This window comes from Rhinoraja longicauda, chromosome 3, assembly GCF_053455715.1.
Source record: "Rhinoraja longicauda isolate Sanriku21f chromosome 3, sRhiLon1.1, whole genome shotgun sequence".
Lineage (NCBI taxonomy): Eukaryota > Metazoa > Chordata > Chondrichthyes > Rajiformes > Arhynchobatidae > Rhinoraja > Rhinoraja longicauda.
Genome location: NC_135955.1, coordinates 95126498 through 95144433, shown reverse-complemented (window position 1 = coordinate 95144433; position 17936 = coordinate 95126498). Strand labels below are relative to the sequence as shown.

The following is a 17936-nucleotide window of genomic DNA, read 5'->3' as shown; positions in this document are numbered from 1 at the left end:
TTTTGCTGTCAGTCTGAAGAAGGGTCCCGACCCGAAACGTCGCCTGTCCCCAGAGACCCGGGTGCGATCCTGAGCTCCGTTGCTGTCTGTGTGGAGTTTGCATGTTTTCCCTGTAGGGTGGCACAGTGGTTCCGTGGTAGAGTTGCTGCCTCACGGCGCCAGAGACCCGAGTTTGAGACCTGAGACCCAGAGACCTGACTACAGGTGCAGTTTGTACGTTCTCCCCATGACCATGTGGGTTTTCTCCGGGTGCTCCGGTTTCAATAGACAATAGATGCAGAAGTAGGCCACTCGGCCCCTTCGAGCCAGCACCACCATTCAATGTGATCATGGCTGATCGTTCTCAATCAGTACCTCCCACACTCCAAAGATGTGCGGGTTTATAGATTAATTGGCCTCTGTGTAAATTGTCCCTCGTGTGCAGGGAGTACATGAGGAAGTGGGATAACATCGAACTAGTGTGAACGGGCAGTCAATGTTCGGCACAGGCTCAGTGGGCCGAAGGGCCTATTTCCATGCTGTATTTGTAAAGGAACCATTCCCTCCACAGATGCCGCCTGACCCACAGAGTTCCTCCTGCCTTTAGTTTTTTGCTCCACAATTAATTCCTAGTGTTTGGCAGAGGTACATGTTACAGACAGTCAAGGTGACTGACGTAAATCTGTAGCAATGTTCAAGGTTTCGTCGCTCGTGGGGATATAGCCTCCCTGATTTGCTGCTGGTTTGATTTGGTGAATCTTTTATGTAGGAAAATAACTGCAAAATAACTGGTACAAATCGAAGGTATCACAAAATGCTGGAGTAACTCAGCAGGTCAGGCAGCATCTAGGAGAGAGGGAATGGGGTGACGTTTCGAAACCTCAGAATTAAAGGATGTTCATTCAGGAAGGAGATGAAGAGGAATTTCTTTCGTCAGAGGGAGGTGAATCTGTGGAATTCATTGCCACAGACGGCTGTGGAGGCCAAGTCAGTGGATATTTTAATGGCAGAGATTGATAGATTCTTGATTAGTACGGGTGTCAGGGGTTATGGGGAGAAGGCAGGAGAATGGGGTTAGGAGGGAGAGATAGATCAGCCATGATTGAATGGCGGAGTAGCCTGGATGGGCCGAATGGCCTAATTCTGCTCCTATCACTTAATCAACGAATGAACTTATGAACTTTAGAGAATAGACAATAGGTGCAGGAGGAGGCCATTCGGCCCTTCGTGCCAGCACCGCCATTCAATGTGATCATGGCTGATCAATCTCAATCAGTACCTCGTTCCTGCCTTCTCCCCATACCCCCTGACTCCGCTATCCTTAAGAGCTCTATCTAGCTCTCTCTTGAATGCATTCAGAGAATTGGCCTCCTTCTGAGGCAGAGAACTCCACAGATTCACAACTCTGACTTAAAAAGTTTTTCCTCATCTCCGTTCTAAATGGCCTACCCCTTATTCTTAAACTCTGGCCCCTTGTTCTGGACTCCCCCAACATTGGGAACATGTTTCCTGCCTCTAATGTGTCCAACCCCTTAATAATCTTATACGTTCCGATAAGATCTCCTCTCATCCTTCTAAATTCCAGTGTATACAAGCCTAGTCGCTCCAGTCTTTCAACATATGACAGTCCCGCCATTCCGGGAATTAACCTAGTAAACCTACGCTGCACGCCCTGAATAGCAAGAATATCCTTCGCATCTCCAGAGATCAGAATCTCTTTTCTCATTTGTAAAAGCCATCCCCGTTCTACCAGCAACACTGGAAGTACAAATGACGTTTAGCTACAGCTTGCAATTAGTCTACCACTGTGCACGTGGACATTTTGTCCTCTTTTCCGTTAACCCAGATGGGGACCTTTGGCTGTTAGAGAATGGGAAATTAATTTCCATTGTATTTGGTAAGAACCTTTTATTCGATGAATCTGTTGACACATTTCATCATGGATGTCTAACTTCCGGTTCCCAGGCCCCCACTCCCCCATCTTCACCATGGATGTCTAACTTCCGGTTCCCAGGCCCCCACTCCCTCATCTTCACCATGGATGTCCAGTCACTCTACACTTCCATCCCCCACAAGGACGGTCTCGAAGCCCTCCGTTTCTTCCTCGACCGTAGAACCAGCCAATCCCCATCGACCAACACTCTCCTCCGCCTAGCAGAGCTGGTTCTTACCCTCAACAACTTCTCCTTTGACTCCTCCCACTTCCTCCAAACCAGAGGCGTAGCTATGGGCACACGCATGGGCCCTAGCTACGCCTACCTCTTTGTCGGGTACGTCGAACAATCCCTGTTCCAGATGTACACTGGCCCCATCCCCGAACTTTACCTCCGCTACATCGATGACTGCATTGGTGCTACCTCTTGCACCCATGCAGAACTCACTGACTTCATACACTTCACCTCCAATTTCCATCCTGCCCTTAAATATACCTGGACTATCTCTGACATCTCCCTCCCGTTTCTGGACCTCACCATCTCCATCACAGGAGACAGACTAGTGACGGACTTTTACTACAAACCCACCGACTCGCACAGCTATCTGGACTACACTTCTTCCCACCCGGTCCCCTGCAAAAAGTCTATTCCCTACTCCCAATTCCTCCATCTACGCCGCATCTGCGCCCGGGATGAGGTGTTTCACACTAGGGCTTCCGAGATGTCCTCGTTCTTCAGAAAACGGGGCTTCCCCTCCTCCATTATAGATGAGGCTCTCACTAAGGTCTCTTCTACATCCCGCAGCTCCGCTCTTGCTCCCCCTCCCCCCACTCGCAACAAGGACAGGATCTCCCTCGTTCTCACCTTCCACCCCACCAGCCAGCGGATCCAACATATCATCCACCAATATTTTCGTCACCTACAACGGGACCCCACCACTGGCCATATCTTCCCATCCCGTCCCCTCTCTGCGTTCCGCAGAGACCGTTCCCTGGTCCACTCGTCCCTTCCTACCCAAACCACCCTAACCCCGGGCACTTTCCCCTGCAACCGCACGAGATGCAACACCTGTCCCTTTACCTCCCCCCTCAACTCCATCAAAGGACCCAAACAGTCTTTCCAGGTGAGACAGAGGTTCACCTGCACCTCCTCCAACCTCATCTATTGCATCCGCTGCTCTAGATGTCAACTTATTTATATCGGCGAAACCAAGCGTAGGCTCGGCGATTGCTTCTCTGAACACCTGCGCTCGGTCCGCATTAACAAAACTGATCTCCCGGTGGCCCAGCACATTAACTCCCCCTCCCATTCCCAGTCTGACCTCTCTGTCATGGGCCTCCTCCAGTGCCATAGTGAGGCCCGCCGGAAATTGGAGGAGCAGCACCTCATATTTCGCCTGGGCAGTTTGCAGCCCGGTGGTATGAACGTCGACTTCTCCAACTTCAGATAGCTCCTCTGTCCCTCTCTTCCCCTCCTCCTTCCCAGATCTCCCTCTATCTTCCTGTCTCCATCTATGTCCTTCCTTTGTCCCGCCCCCCTAACATCAGTCTGAAGAAGGGTCTCGACCCGAAACGTCACCCATTCCTTCTCTCCCGAGATGCTGCCTGACCTGCTGAGTTACTCCAGCATTTTGTGAATAAATTGATTTGTACCAGCACCTGCAGTTATTTTCTTATATCACACACCCCATTTGTCATTTTCAAATTGAATCTGGTTGCACTGTTTTGTAAAATGAAGCAATAATTCCTTTTAGTTTAGGTTAGAGATACAGCGCGGAAACAGGCCCCTTGGCCCAGCGAGTCCTCGCCAACCAGTGATCCCCGCACACTAGCACTATCCTACACTCACACACACACACACACTACGGACAATGTACAATTTTACCGATGCCAATTAACCTACAATCCAGAACCAGGGGCCACACACAGTCTTAAGAATAAGGGGGAGGTCAATTTAAAACTGAGGTGAGAAAAAACTTTTTTCGCCCAGAGAGTTGTGAATTTGTGGAATTTTCTGCCACAGAAGGCAGTGGAGGCCAATTCACTGGATGAATTTAAGAGAGAGTTGGATAGAGCTCTAGGGGCTAGTGGAATCAAGGGATATGGGGGGAAGGCAGGCACGGGTTACTGATTGTGGATGATCACAATGAATGGCGGTGCTGGCTCGAAGGGCCAAATGGCCTCCTCCTGCACTTATTTTCTATGTTTCTACGTCTTTGGAATGTAGGGGGAAACCAGAGCTCCCGGAGAAAACCCACACGGTCACGTACAAATTCCGTACACGCGTTCGTGGTCAGGATGGAACCCGTGTCTCTGGCGCTGTAAGGCAGCAACTCTACTGCTGCGCCACCGTGCCGCGACCGTCCTTGTTCCCATTAACGTTCGGCGGCTGTGGGTCTTGTCTTTCAATTTAAATGAGATACATCAAAGAATGGCAGCTGAAAGACTGGGGCGGCACGGTGGAAGCAAACCCTTCAGCCCATCGAGTCCACGATGACCAATGATGACCAATGATCATCCTATCCAACACCTTAGGGACAATTTACGGAAGTCAAGTAACCGTTAGATAGAGCTCTAGGGGCTAGCGGAACCAAGGGGTGTGGGGAGAAGGCAGGCACGGGTTACTGATTGTGGACGATCAGCCATGATCACAGTGAATGGCGGTGCTGGCTCGAAGGGCCAAATGGCCTTCACCTGCACCTATTTTCTGCAAACCTTCACGTCTTTGGAGTGCGGGCGGAAACCGGAGCACCCGGAGAAAACCCACGCAGGTCACAGGGAAAACGTACAAACTCCGTACAGACAGCCGTAGTCGGGATGGAACCCGGGTCTCTGGCGCTGTGAGGCAGCAGCTCTACCGCTGCGCCACCCTGCCCTGTTGTTGCTGGCAAAGCTGGCATTTATTGTCCAACCTGAGTTACACTGTGTTAAATACCCTGGACCCACTCTCCACTCCAAACCCTCTGCACCTTCGTGAGCGGAAGAAGAGAAAATCCCTCTTCGTGTTTCCCGACTTTTCCTTTCCACTTTCCAATACAAAATGTTTCGAGCACAAAATCATGAGTGGAATAGATCGGGTAGACGCACAGAGTCTCTTGCCCAGAGTAGGGGAATCGAAAACATAGGTTCAAGGTGAGAGGGGAAAGGATTAATAGGAATCTGAGGGGTAACCTTTTCCACACAGGGGGTGGTGGGTGCATGGAACAAGCTGCCGGAGGAGGTAGTTGAGGCTGGGACTATCCCAACGTTTAAGAAACAGTTGGACAGGTACATGGATAGGACAGGTTTGGAGGGATATGGACCAAGCGCAGGCAGGTGGGACCAGTGTAGATGGGACATGTAGGTTGGTGTGGGCAAGTCGGGCCGAAGGGCCTGTTTCCACACTGTATGACTCTATATTGATTACTCTTCACAAAATCCAATAGCAAAAATGGCTCAACTCATTCTTTGAAGACAACAGAGAGAGAACAGATAGGGATGATGTAATGAATGCAAAGTGACTAGATTTCAAAAATGTAGCAGAAAATAGATGATGTTAGAATAGACATTAGACAATAGGTGCAGGAGGAGGCCATTTGGCCCTTCGAACCAGCACCACCATTCAATGTGATCATGGCTGATCATTCTCAATCAGTACCCCGTTCCTGCCTTCTCCCCATACCCCCTGACTCCGCTATCCTTAAGAGCTCTATCTAGCTCTCTCTTGAATGCATTCAGAGAATTGGCCTCCACTGCCTTCTGAGGCAGAGAATTCCACAGATTTACAACTCTCTGACTGAAAAAGTTTTTCCTCGTCTCCGTTCTAAATGGCCTACCCCTTATTCTTAAACTGTGGCCCCTGGTTCTGGACTCCCCCAACATTGGGAACATGTTTCCTTCCTCTAGCGTGCCCAACCCCTTAATAATCTTATATGTTTCGATAAGATCCCCTCTCATCCTTCTAAATTCCAGGTATTTATTCACAAAATGCTGGAGTAACTCAGCAGGTCAGGCAGCATCTCAGGAGAGAAGGAATGGGCGACGTTTCGGGTCGAGACCCTTCATCAGTCTGAAGAAGGGTCTCGACCCGAAACGTCGCCCATTCCTTCTCTCCCGAGATGCTGCCTGACCTGCTGAGTTACTCCAGCATTTTGTGAATAAATACCTTCGACTTGTACCAGCATCTGCAGTTATTTTCTTACACTTCTAAATTCCAGTGTATACAAGCCTAGTCGCTCCAGTCTTTCAACATACGACAGTCCCGCCATTCCGGGAATTAACCTCGTGAACCTACGCTGCACGCCCTCAATAGCATTTGCACCACGGGTGTAGGGTGGGGCTGGTGTAGATGGGACATGTTGGCCGGCGTGGGCAAGTTGGGCCGAAGGGCCTGTTTCCACGCTGTATCAAGTGAAAGTGGGAGGCTACAGATGTTGACTTTGTTCCCGTTTATTCCAGGTGGCGATGCCTGTAGAACGAATGCGGATGCGCCCATGGCTCGAAGAACAAATAAACTCCAATAAAATACCTGGTTTGAAATGGCTAAACAAGGTAAGGTCGCTGTGTGGATCCGTAAAGCTACAAGGTGAATGGATGATACATAAGTAGTCGGAACAGAGAATTAGGCCACTCGGCCCATCAAGTCTACTCCGCCATTCACTCACGGCTGATCTATCTCTCCCTCCCGACCCTCTTTCCCTCTTTTTCAGTCAGAGAGTTGTGCATCTGTGGAATTCTCTGCCTCAGAAGGCAGTGGGGGCCAATTCTCTGAATGCATTCAAGAGAGAGCTAGATAGAGCTCTTAAGGATAGCGGTGTCAGGGGGTATGGGGAGAAGGCAGGAACGGGGTACTGATTGAGAATGATCAGCCATGATCACATTGAATGGCGGTGCACGCTCGAAGGGCCGAATGGCCTCCTCCTGCACCTATTGTCTATTGTCTATAACCCATTTCTCCTACCTCCTCCCCGTAACCCCTGACACCCCTACTAATGCTGGCTCGAAGGGCCAAATGGCCTCCTCCTGCACCTATTTTCTTTGTTTCTAATCAAGAAATATCAAGAAGGGTCTCGACCCGAAACGTCACCCATTCCTTCTCTCCTGAGATGCTGCCTGACCCGCTGAGTTACTCCAGCATTTTGTGAAATAAATACCTTCAAGAAATATCAGTGGTATTTTCAACGATTCAATGGTAGTTTATTGTCACTTTTAAGTGTAGTTTATTGTCGAACGTGTTCCAAAGTACAGTGAAAACCTTTTTGCCGCGTGCTAACCAGTCAGCGGAAAGACTGTACATGATTACAATCGAGCCGTCCACAGTGCAAAGATACTCGATCAAGGGGATATCGTTTAGTGAAAGATAAAGTCTAATAAAGTCTGATTAAAGATAGACAATAGACAATAGGTGCAGGAGGAGGCCATTCGGCCCTTCGAGCCAGCACCGCCATTCAATGTGATCATGGCTGATCATTCTCAATCAGTACCCCGTTCCTGCCTTCTCCCCATACCCCCTGACTCCGCTATCCTTAAGAGCTCTATCAAGCTCTCTCTTGAATGCATTCAGAGAATTGGCCTCCACTGCCCTCTGAGGCAGAGAATTCCACAGATTCATAACTCTCTGACTGAAAAAGTTTTTCCTCATCTCAGTTCTAACGTCGCCCATTCCTTCTCTCAGTAGATAGTCCGAGGGTCTCCAACGACCGAGGTTACAGTGAAATTCAAGGATTAATTTAGATGATGATATTGGGTTTGAAGATACTTCAGTAAGCCTGGACTAGAATGGCAAGATAAAAATAATTCAAATCACACAGTGACTGACTAAGTTCTTACACTGATCACTGAAGTGCCAGAATGAGGAATTGTATTGTTTTAGGTTTTAGGTTTATTATTATCGTCACGTGTACCGAATATGGATGAATGTAATCAAGCTGTCCACAGTGTACAGATGGTAGATACAAAATGCTGGAGTAACACAGCGGGACAGGCAGCATCTCTGGAGAGAAGGAATGGGTCGAGAGCCTTCTTCAGACGATAGAATGTAGTCGGAGACAGGAAGATGAGTGGGAGAACTGGGAAGGGGGAGGGGATAGAGAGGGAAAGCAGGCACTATCTTGTCTCCGACTATATTGTATCTTTGTCCCGCCCCCCTCCCCTGACATCAGTCTGAAGAAGGGTCTCGACCCGAAACGTCACCCATTCCTTCTCTCCAGAGATGCTGCCTGACCCACTGAGTTACTCCAGCTTTTTGTGTCTACCTTCGATGTAAACCAGGGTCTGCAGTTTTTTTCCTTCCACAGTATACAGATACTGGATAGGGTATAGCAGCCGTGCTTGGATAGCACGCAATACAAAGCTTTTCATTGAACTTTTTTAGTTTAGTTTAGTTTATTGCCGAGCCCACTGAGGTGCAGTGGCAAGCTTTTTCATCGACACTTATGACAGGCGTCACTGCAACCTGTCTCAACCTGGTCAAACCCTCCTCTACCCTCTTTCGTCAGGCAATGGGAGAGACGTTTTAAGACATCCTGGAGGGGGTTTGAGAGATGTAATATAAATAGAACATAGAACAGCAAAGCACAGGACAGGCCCTTCGGCCCACATTGTCTGTGCCAAACATGATGCCAAGTTAACATGGATAGGTGACGTTTCACAGAGTGCTGGAGTAACTCAGCGGGTCAGGCAGCATCTCTGGAGATCATGGATAGATGACGTTTTGGGTCCAGACCCTTCTTCAGACTAAGAGTCGGGGGTGAAGGGAACTAGAGATATGGAAAAAGTGCACAGAACAAATGAATGACAGATATGCAAAAGGACAGATGAAAGCCAGGAGCGATGGTCAAGGATAGGGGGAGCCCACAATGGTCCGTTGTTGGCTGCGGGGAAGGTGTTACTCAGACGGTGAAACTCAACAGGACTACAGTGAAACTAGTGCCACGAATAGGGTGGGGGGAGGGACGGAGAGGGAGGGGATCCATGGGATACTTGGAGTTAGAAAAATTAATATTGATATCGTGTAGGAAAGGAGTGCTGGAGTAACTCAGCGGGTCAGGCAGCATCTCTGGAGAACATGGATAGGTGACGTTTCACAGAGTGCTGGAGTAACTCAGCGGGTCGGGCAGCCTCTCTGGAGAACATGGACAGGTGACGGTGTGGCGTTTCGGGCCAGGTGCTGTCTGTGTGGAGTTTGCACGTTGTGGCCGTGGCAGCCTGGGTTTCCTCCGGGTGCTCTGGTCCGGCAGATGGTTCGGAACAAAGACCAGAGATAAGTGCAGCAGGTGTGAGAGAGGATTGAGGAGTTGCGAATTGTGAAGCCATGTGAAGGAACTGTATGAGATGGGGGGAGGTGAGGGGAGGGGGGGGGACAGAAGGGGAAAGGACGGTGGTGGATAAAGGGGGAGGGGGAGGTGGGCTTGTTAGAGGTTACTCCCCCGAGGGGAGAGATTAGTAAACTAATCCCCTCTGCCTTCAGGTGAAGGTAAGGCAGCGTAAGTTCACCAGGTTAATCACCGGGATGGCGGGACTGTCATACGAGGAAAGACTGGAACGACTGGGCTTGTGCTCACTGGAGTTTAGAACGATGAGAGGGAATCTTATCGAAACATATAAAATTATAAAAGAACTGGACAAGCTACACATGCATGAAAAATGTTCCCAATGTTGGGGGAGTCCAGAACTAGGGGCCACACACAGTCTAAGAATAAAGGGGAGGTCATTTAAAACTGAGGTGAGAAAAAACTTTTTCACCCAGAGAGTTGTGAATTTGTGGATCTATCTTTCCTTCTTAGCCCCATTCTCCAATTGGGTCCAAGTGAAACTTTTTCACCCAGGGAGTTGTGAATTTGTGGAATTCTCTGCCGCAGATGGCAGTGGAGGCCGATTCACACTGGATGGATTTAAGAGAGAGTTAGAAAGAGCTCTAGGGGCTAGTGGAATCAAGGGATATGGGGAGAAGGCAGGCACGGGTTACTGATTGTGGACGATCGGCCACGATCACGGTGAATGGCGGCGCTGGCTCGAAGGGCCGAATGGCCTCCTCCTGCACCTGTGTTCTATGTGTCTATGTTTTAACTCTACCGCTGCATCGCCGTGCCGACCCTGAGCCAGGTGGTGAAGGCAGCGGGCAGTGTTGTCACCTCTTGTTGTTCAATGACGGCATTCCTTTTCCAGGAAAAGAGGATTTTCCAGATCCCGTGGATGCACGCAGCTCGGCACGGCTGGGACGTTGAGAAGGACGCACCGCTATTTAAAAACTGGGCCGTTCACACAGGTAGACGAACAAAACCGCAGTGAAAACGCTGTTGAAATATTGTAGAAACCCCCCCCAAACAAAAAAGACACACAAACAATTGCTGACACTTATTCACAAAATGGCGGAGTAACTCAGCGGGTCAGGCAGCATCTCGGGAGAGAAGGGACGTGCGACGTTTCGGGTCGAGACCCTTCTTCAGACTGACGTCAGGGGAGGGGGTGGGACAAAGGACAGGCCTGCGTCTGGTTTCGCCGATGTAAAGAAGTTGACATTTTTGACAACTGAAGTAGTTGACATCTTTTCAGCAAACAATTGCTGAAATCATTCCTTGGGTCAAGGTAGTATAAGAAAATAACTGCAGATGCTGGTACAAATCGAAGGTATTTATTCACAAAATGCTGGAGTAACTCAGCGGGTCAGGCAGCATCTCAGGAGAGAAGGAATGGGCGACGTTTCGAGGTCGAGACCCTTCTTCAGACTGATGTCAGGGGGGCAGGACAAAGGAAGGATATAGGTGGAGACAGGAAGATAGAGGGAGAACTGGGAAGGAGGAGGGGAAGAGAGGGGCAGAGGAACTATCTAAAGTTGGAGAAGTCGATGTTCATACCGCTGGGGTGTAAGCTGCCCAGGCGAAATATGAGGTGCAGTTCCTCCAATTTCCAGTGGGCCTCACTATGACAATGAAGGAGGCCCATGACAGAAAGGTCAGACTGGGAGTGGGAGTTGAAGTGCTCAGCCACCGGGAGATCAGGTTGGTTAAGGCGGACTGAGCGAAGGTGTTGAGCGAAACGATCGCCGAGCCTGCGTTTGGTTTCGCCGATGTAGAGAAGTTGACATCTTTGACAACTGAAATCATTCCTTGGGTCAAGGAGTGTTTTAAGAATCTCGCCCTCTCTCCCGAGATGGCTGCCTGACCCGCTGAGTTACTCCAGCATTTTGTGTCAACCTACTGCACTACACACTGGCTAGCTCTCTCCCTGCCCCTTCCCCCTCACCACTCTCTGCCAGCTCTCTCCCCCTCAACTCCATCACTGTGAAGAGTCCTGACTGGGAACGTGGAACACGGACCAGTACAGCATAGCACAGCAACGGGCCCTTCGGCCCACAATGTCTGTGCCGAACACAATGCCAGGTTACACTGCTCTCATCTGCCTAGTCAAGTCAAGTCAAGTCAATTTTATTTGTATAGCACATTTAAAACAACACAAGTTGACCAAAGTGCTGTACATCAGTTCAGGTACTAAGAACGAACATACAATGGCACACAAACATGACAGCACATACATAAACAGTTCACAGCGCCCCCTCAGAGGGCCTCAAACGCTAGGGAGTAGAAATAGGTTTTGAGCCTGGACTTAAAGGAGTCGATGGAGGGGGCAGTTCTGATGGGGAGAGGGATGCTGTTCCACAGTCTAGGAGCTGCAACCGCAAAAGCGCGGTCACCCCTGAGCTTAAGCCTAGACCGCGGGATAGTCAGTAGCCCCAAGTCGGCCGACCTGAGGGACCTGGAGATAGAGTGGTGGGTTAGAAGATTTTTGACATATGGGGGTGGGGTGGGCAAGCCCGTTTAGGCCTACACGTGATCCATCTCCCTCCATTCCCTGCACTGCCTTGTGCCGACCTAAAGCCTCTTCAACGCCACTATCGTATCTGCCTCCACCACCACCCCTGGCAACGTGTTCCAGGCCCCCACCACCCTCTGTGTAAAACAAACTTGCCCCCCACATCTCCATTAAGCTTTCCCCCTCTCACCTTATAGCTATGACCTGGAACGTTACTGGTCCATTTCCCTTCACGGATGCTGCCTGACCTTTTGAGTTCTTCAAGCAGTTTGTTGTTATGGACTAGGCTCCAACCTCTACTAGGCAGTCTCTTGTGTGTCTGGTTTTAACAGGTTCATTAAATTAGCAATTGGAGATTTTTGTTCTTACAGTACTATTGTCATTTATTCTTTCTCAGGCTCATAGGTAATACTTATATGTAGCAATCACTTATGTTAAAAGTTAGACACAAAAAGCTGGAGTAACTCAGCGGGTCAGGCAGCATCTCTGGGGAACATGGATTAGTGACGTTTCACAGAGTGCTGGAGTAACTCAGCGGGTCAGGCAGCATCTCTTGCGAACATGGATTAGTGACGTTTCACAGAGTGCTGGAGTAACTCAGCGGGTCAGGCAGCATTTCTGGAGAGACGGTTTCCTCCCACACTCCAAAGACGTACAGGTTTGTAGGTAAATTGGCTTGGTAAATGTAAAAATTGTCCCTAGTGTGTGTAGGATAGTGATAATGTGCGGGGATCGCTGGTCGGCGCGGACCCGGTGGGCCGAAGGGCCTGTTTCCGCGCTGCATCTCTAAACTAAACTCAGCGGGTCAGACAGTGTACCGCTGGGCTGTAAGCTGCCCAAGAAAATATTAGGTACTGTTCCTCCAAGTTGCGTTTGGCCTCACCATGAAAACCCAGGGTGTTAAAAGTTGTTTGTTTTTTTCAAGACGTTCCCTCGTTTGATATCTTTTGTGTGTTTGTGTGTGTGCTGACAGGAAAATATCATCACGGAATAGATAAGCCTGATCCCAAGACATGGAAGGCCAATTTCCGTTGTGCGATGAACTCGTTACCCGACATAGAAGAAGTGAAGGACAAGAGTATAAAGAAGGGAAGCCACGCCTACCGAGTGTACAGGATGCTCCCGGCCACAGAGAGACCAAACAAGAAAGGTGCTCGAATAAACAAGTCGTTTCCAAGACGACTACAAAATGGTGGCTGGGGAGAGTTTAGTTTAGTTTAGTTCACTGGAGTTTAGAAGGATGAGAGGGGGATCTTTCTCGAAACGTATAAAATTATAAACAATAGACAATAGGTGCAGGAGGAGGCCATTCGGCCCTTCGAGCCAGCACCGCCATTCAATGTGATCATGGCTGATCATTCTCAATCAGTACCCCGTTCCTGCCTTCTCCCCATACCCCCTGACTCCACTATCCTTACGAGCTCTATCCAGCTCTCTCTTGAATGCATTCAGAGAATTGGCCTCCACTGCCTTCTGAGGCAGAGAATTCTACAGATTCACAACTCTCTGACTGAAAAAGGTTTTCCTCATCTCTGTTCTAAATGGCCTACCCCTTATTCATAAACTGTGGCCCCTGGTTCCGGACTCCCCCAACATTGGGAACAATCAGTACCCCGTTCCTGCCATCTCCCCAGACCCCCTGACTCCGCTATTCTTAAGAGCTCTATCTAGCTCTCTCTTGAATGCATTCAGAGAATTGGCCTCCATTGCCTTCTGAGGCAGAGAATTGTACAGATTCACAACTCTCTGACTGAAAAAGATTTTCCTCATCTCAGTTCTAAATGGCTTACCCCTTATTCTTAAACTGTGGCCCCTGGTTCTGGACTCCCCCAACATTGGGAACATGTTTCCTGCCTCTAACGTGTCCAACCCCTTAATAATCTTATACGTTTCGATTAGATCCCCTATCATCCTTCTAAATTCCAGTGTATACAAACCTAGTCGCTCCAGTCTTTCAGCATATGACAGTCCCGCCATTCCGGAAATTAACCTAGTAAACCTACACTGCAAGCCATCAATAGCAAGAATATCCTTCCTCAAATTTGGAAACCAAAACTGCACACAGTACTCCAGGTGCGGTCTCACTAGGGCCCTGTGCAACTGCAGAAGGACCTCTTTGCTCCGATACTCAACTCCTCTTGTTATGAAGGCCAACATTCCATTGGCTTTCTTCACTGCCTGCTGTACCTGCATGCTTCCTTTCAGTGACTGATAAAAGGACTGGACAAGCCAGATGCAGGAAAAATGATCCAAATGTTGGGAGGAGTCCAGAACCAGGGGCCACACGGTCTAAGAATAAAGGGGAGGACATTTGAAACTGAGCTGAGAAGAAACTTTCTCACCCAGAGAGTTGTGAATTTGTGGAATTCTCTGCCACAGAGGGCAGTTGAGGCCAATTCACTGGATGAATTTAAAAGGGAGTTAGATAGTGCTCCAGGGGCTAGTGGAATCAAGGGATATGGGGAGAAGGCAGGCACGGGTTACTGATTGTGGATGAACAGCCGTGATCACAATGAATGGCGGTGCTGGCTCGAAGGGCCGAATGGCCTCCTCCTGCTAGTTTGGAGATACAGCGCAGAAACAGGCCCTTCGGCCCACCCAGTCCGCGCCAACCAACGATCTGCCCGTACACTAACACTATCCTACGCACACTAGGAACAGTTTACCCAAACCAATAAACCAACAAACCTGCACATGTTTTTGACGTGGGAGGAAACCGGAGCACCCGGAGAAAACCCACACTGTCACGGGGAGAACGTACAGACTTCACACACAGACAGCACCCATAGTCAGGATCACACTCAGGTCCCTGGTGCTGTGAGGCAGTGACTATCGCTGTGCCACCTGCAAGATAATGCAATCATGGTGCATGGATATGATCGTAAGCTTCTTCTTGATATTTCAATGGGTTGTTATTCTCACCTGAAGGATGATAAGGGGAGTTTGAGGGGGATGGATTGGAGGGGGAGGGGAGGGGAGGGGGTGGAGGGGGAGGGAGTGGAGGGGAGGGGAGGAGAGTGGAGTAGGAGGGGGGGGGGGGAGGGGGGGGGGTTGGAGGGGAGGGAGTTGGAGGGGAGGGGAGGGAGTGGAGAGAGGGGAGGGGAAGGGAGGAGAGGGGGAAGAGAAGGAGGGGGTGGAGATGGAGGGGAGCGAGTGGAGAGAGGGGAGAGGGGGAAGGGAGGGAGGAGGGGAGGAGGGGAGGGGAGGGGAAGGAGGGGGTGGAGTTGGAGGGGATGTGGGGGGAGTGGAGAGGGAGGGGATGGAATAGAGAGGGGAGGGGAAGGGAGGGGGAGGGGAAGGAGGGGGGTGGAGTTGGAGGGGAGGGAGGGGGAGGGGAAGGATGGGGGTGGAGTTGGAGGGGAGGGGAGGGGCGAAGGGAGGGGGAGGGTGGAGGAGAGGGTGCTACACCAATGCAGGAGAGGTTTGGGCCCAGCGGGTCCACTTGATCTAGTAATGTTATAAACTTCTACCAGGTCTCCCCTCACAATCCTGCACTTCAGCGAAAACAATCTACGTTTGTCCAAAGACAGACGCAAGATGCTGGAGTAACGCAGCAGGACAGCCAGCATCTCTGGAGAAAAGGAACGGGTGACGTTTCGGGTCGAGACCCTTCTTCAGACTTGTCCAACCTCTCCTCATAGTTAATCCACACCGCCATTCTTGTAAAGCACTTCTACACCCTCTGTGAAGCCTTCTCATCCTTCCTCTAAAGGGGCAACCAGAACAGCACGCAGTACTGCAACGATGCCTTCACCAAAGTCATACACCGATCAGCCAAAACATTATGACCACTGACAGGTGAAGTGAATAACATTGATTATCTTGTTACAATGGCACCTGTCAAGGGGTGGGATATATTAGGCAGCAAGTGAACAGTCAGTTCTTGAAGTTGACGTGTTGGATGCAGGAGAAATGGGCAGGAGTAAAGACCTGAGCGACTTTGACAAGGGCCAAATTGTTATGGCCAGACTGCTGGGTCAGTGCATCTGTGAAACGGCAAGGCTTGTGGGGTGCTCCCGGTCAGCAGTGGTGAGTACCGACCGACAGTGGTCCGAGGAGGGACAAACCACAAACCGGCGACAGACAGGGTGTTGGGCGCCCAAGGCTCATCGATGCGCGAGGGCAACGAAGGCTATCCCGTCTGGTCCGAACCGACAGAAGGTCGACTGTGGCACAAGTCACAGAAAATGTTAACGGTGGTCACGGGAGGAATGTGTCACAATACACAATGCATCACACACTGCTGCGTATGGGGCTGCACACGGAGGACCAACAGCATATTAGGCTGGTGGTCGTAATGTTTTGGCTGATCGTTGTATAAAGCTGATCGCTGGATCAGTATAAAGCTGCATCATGACTTCTTGAATCTTATACTTAATGCCCCGGACCAATGAAGGCAAGCGTACCATACACCACCTTCATTACCACTCTAGAGACTTGTGTTGCCACATTCAGGGAGCTATGGACTTGAAGCCCATCCAAGCCTCTGTCCACCGATGCTGTTAATCGTCTTGCCATGAGCTGGGCACAACAATGGTTAATGGAGCGTGTTGTAGATAAGTGTGAGGGGTTGTATTTTGGGTGGTCAACCCAGGGCAGGGCCTGCACCGTGAAGGCCGGGACCCTGTGGAGCATTGCAGGGCAAAGAGCGAGAAGGCAGGGGAATGGGGCTGTGAGGGAGAGATGGATCAGCCGTGATAGAATGGCGGCGTAGACTTGATGGGCCGAATGGTCCCCTATGACATGAACCTATGAACTTATGGGAGATGTAGGAAACACCTCCGCTCAACCAATCTGATCTCCCGGTGGCTCAGCACTTCAACTCCCCCTCCCATTCCCAGTCTGACCTTTCTGTCCTGGGCCTCCTCCATTGTCAGAGTGAGGCCCAGCGCAAATTGGAGGAACAGCACCTCATATTTCGCTTGGGCAGCTCACACCCCAGCGGTATGAACATTGACTTCTCTAACTTCAGATAGTCCCTGCTTTCCCTCTCTCTCCATCCCCTCCCCCTTCCCAGTTCTCCCACCAGTCTTCCTGTCTCCGACTACATCCTATCTTTGTCCCGCCCCCTCCCCTGACATCAGTCTGAAGAAGGGTCTCGACCCGAAACGTCACCCATTCCTTCTCTCCCGAGATGCTGCCTGACCTGCTGAGTTACTCCGGCATTTTGTGAATAAATACCTTCAACTTATGGGGGATCACTTCTCTGAAACTTGATTTTTTTTTTCTTCACAAAAGGAAAGAAAATAAAAGTGGAAAAGGAAGAACCGTGTAAAACAGTCAAGGTGAGTAATATTCCCTTTCCTTTTAATTTGGTCATTAGTGAATCTGAGGCGAGAATGCGGCACAGTGGCGCAGCGGTAGAGTTGCTGCCTTACAGCGAATGCAGCGCCGGAGACCCGGGTTCGATCCTGACTACGGGCGCCGTCTGTACGGAGTTTGTACGTTCTCCCCGTGACCTGCGTGGGTTTTCTCCGAGATCTTCGGTTTCCTCCCACACTCCAGACATGCAGGTTTGTAGGTTAATTGGCATGGTAAATGTAAAAATTGTCCGTAGTGGGTGTAGGATAGTGTTAGTGTGCGGGGATCGCTGGTCGGCACGGACCCGGTGGGCCGAAGGGCCTGTTTCCGCGCTGTATCGCTAAACTAAATTCCAGGACTGATCTCAATGTCACATGACATTATATTGCTGTCTTCACAATAACCCGTCCCCAATACAACCCCCTCATTACATTTGCTGCCTCACAGTGCCAGAGACCCGGGTTCCATCCCGACTACGGGTGCAGTCTGTACGGAGTTTGTACGTTCTCCCCGTGACCTGCGTGGGCTTTCTACGGATGCTCCGGTTTCCACCCACACTCCAAAGACGTGCGGGTGGGTGGGTTAATTGACCTTCTGTAAATTCTTCTCTGGCAATTGAACCTAGGTTAACCTATGATGAGCGTTTGTCGGCTGGAGTTTAGAAAAATGAGGGGGCACCTCATTGAAACTTACAGAATAATGAAAGGCTGGGATAGAGTGGATGTGGAGAGGATGTTTCCATTAGTGGGAGAGTCTAGGACCAGAGGTCACAGCCTCTAAAGGACGTTCTTTTAGGAAGGAGATGGGGAGAAATTTATTTAGTCAGAGGGTGATGAATCTGTGGATTTTTTTGCCACAGAAGGCTGTGGAAGCCAAGGCAGTGGATATTTTTACGGCAGAGGTAGATTCTTGATTAGTACAGGTGTCAGGTTAT

General features: G+C 50.0%; 1 protein-coding gene across 3 annotated transcripts in view; it reads left to right on the top strand.

Annotated features, from left to right (window-relative positions):
* The window catches only part of irf2b (interferon regulatory factor 2b), a 58236-nt gene that overhangs the window by 22196 nt on the left and 18104 nt on the right, over positions 1-17936 (top strand). For all 3 annotated transcript variants that reach the window (XR_013547102.1, XM_078396671.1, XM_078396672.1), the window contains exons 3-6: positions 6350-6442; positions 10058-10157; positions 12675-12851; positions 16940-16986. Coding sequence is in view for 2 of the 3 variants with exons in the window: in XM_078396671.1 (XP_078252797.1) it covers positions 6356-6442; positions 10058-10157; positions 12675-12851; positions 16940-16986 (411 nt within the window). In the remaining variant the exon portion in view is untranslated. The remainder of the gene's footprint in view (positions 1-6349; positions 6443-10057; positions 10158-12674; positions 12852-16939; positions 16987-17936) is intronic.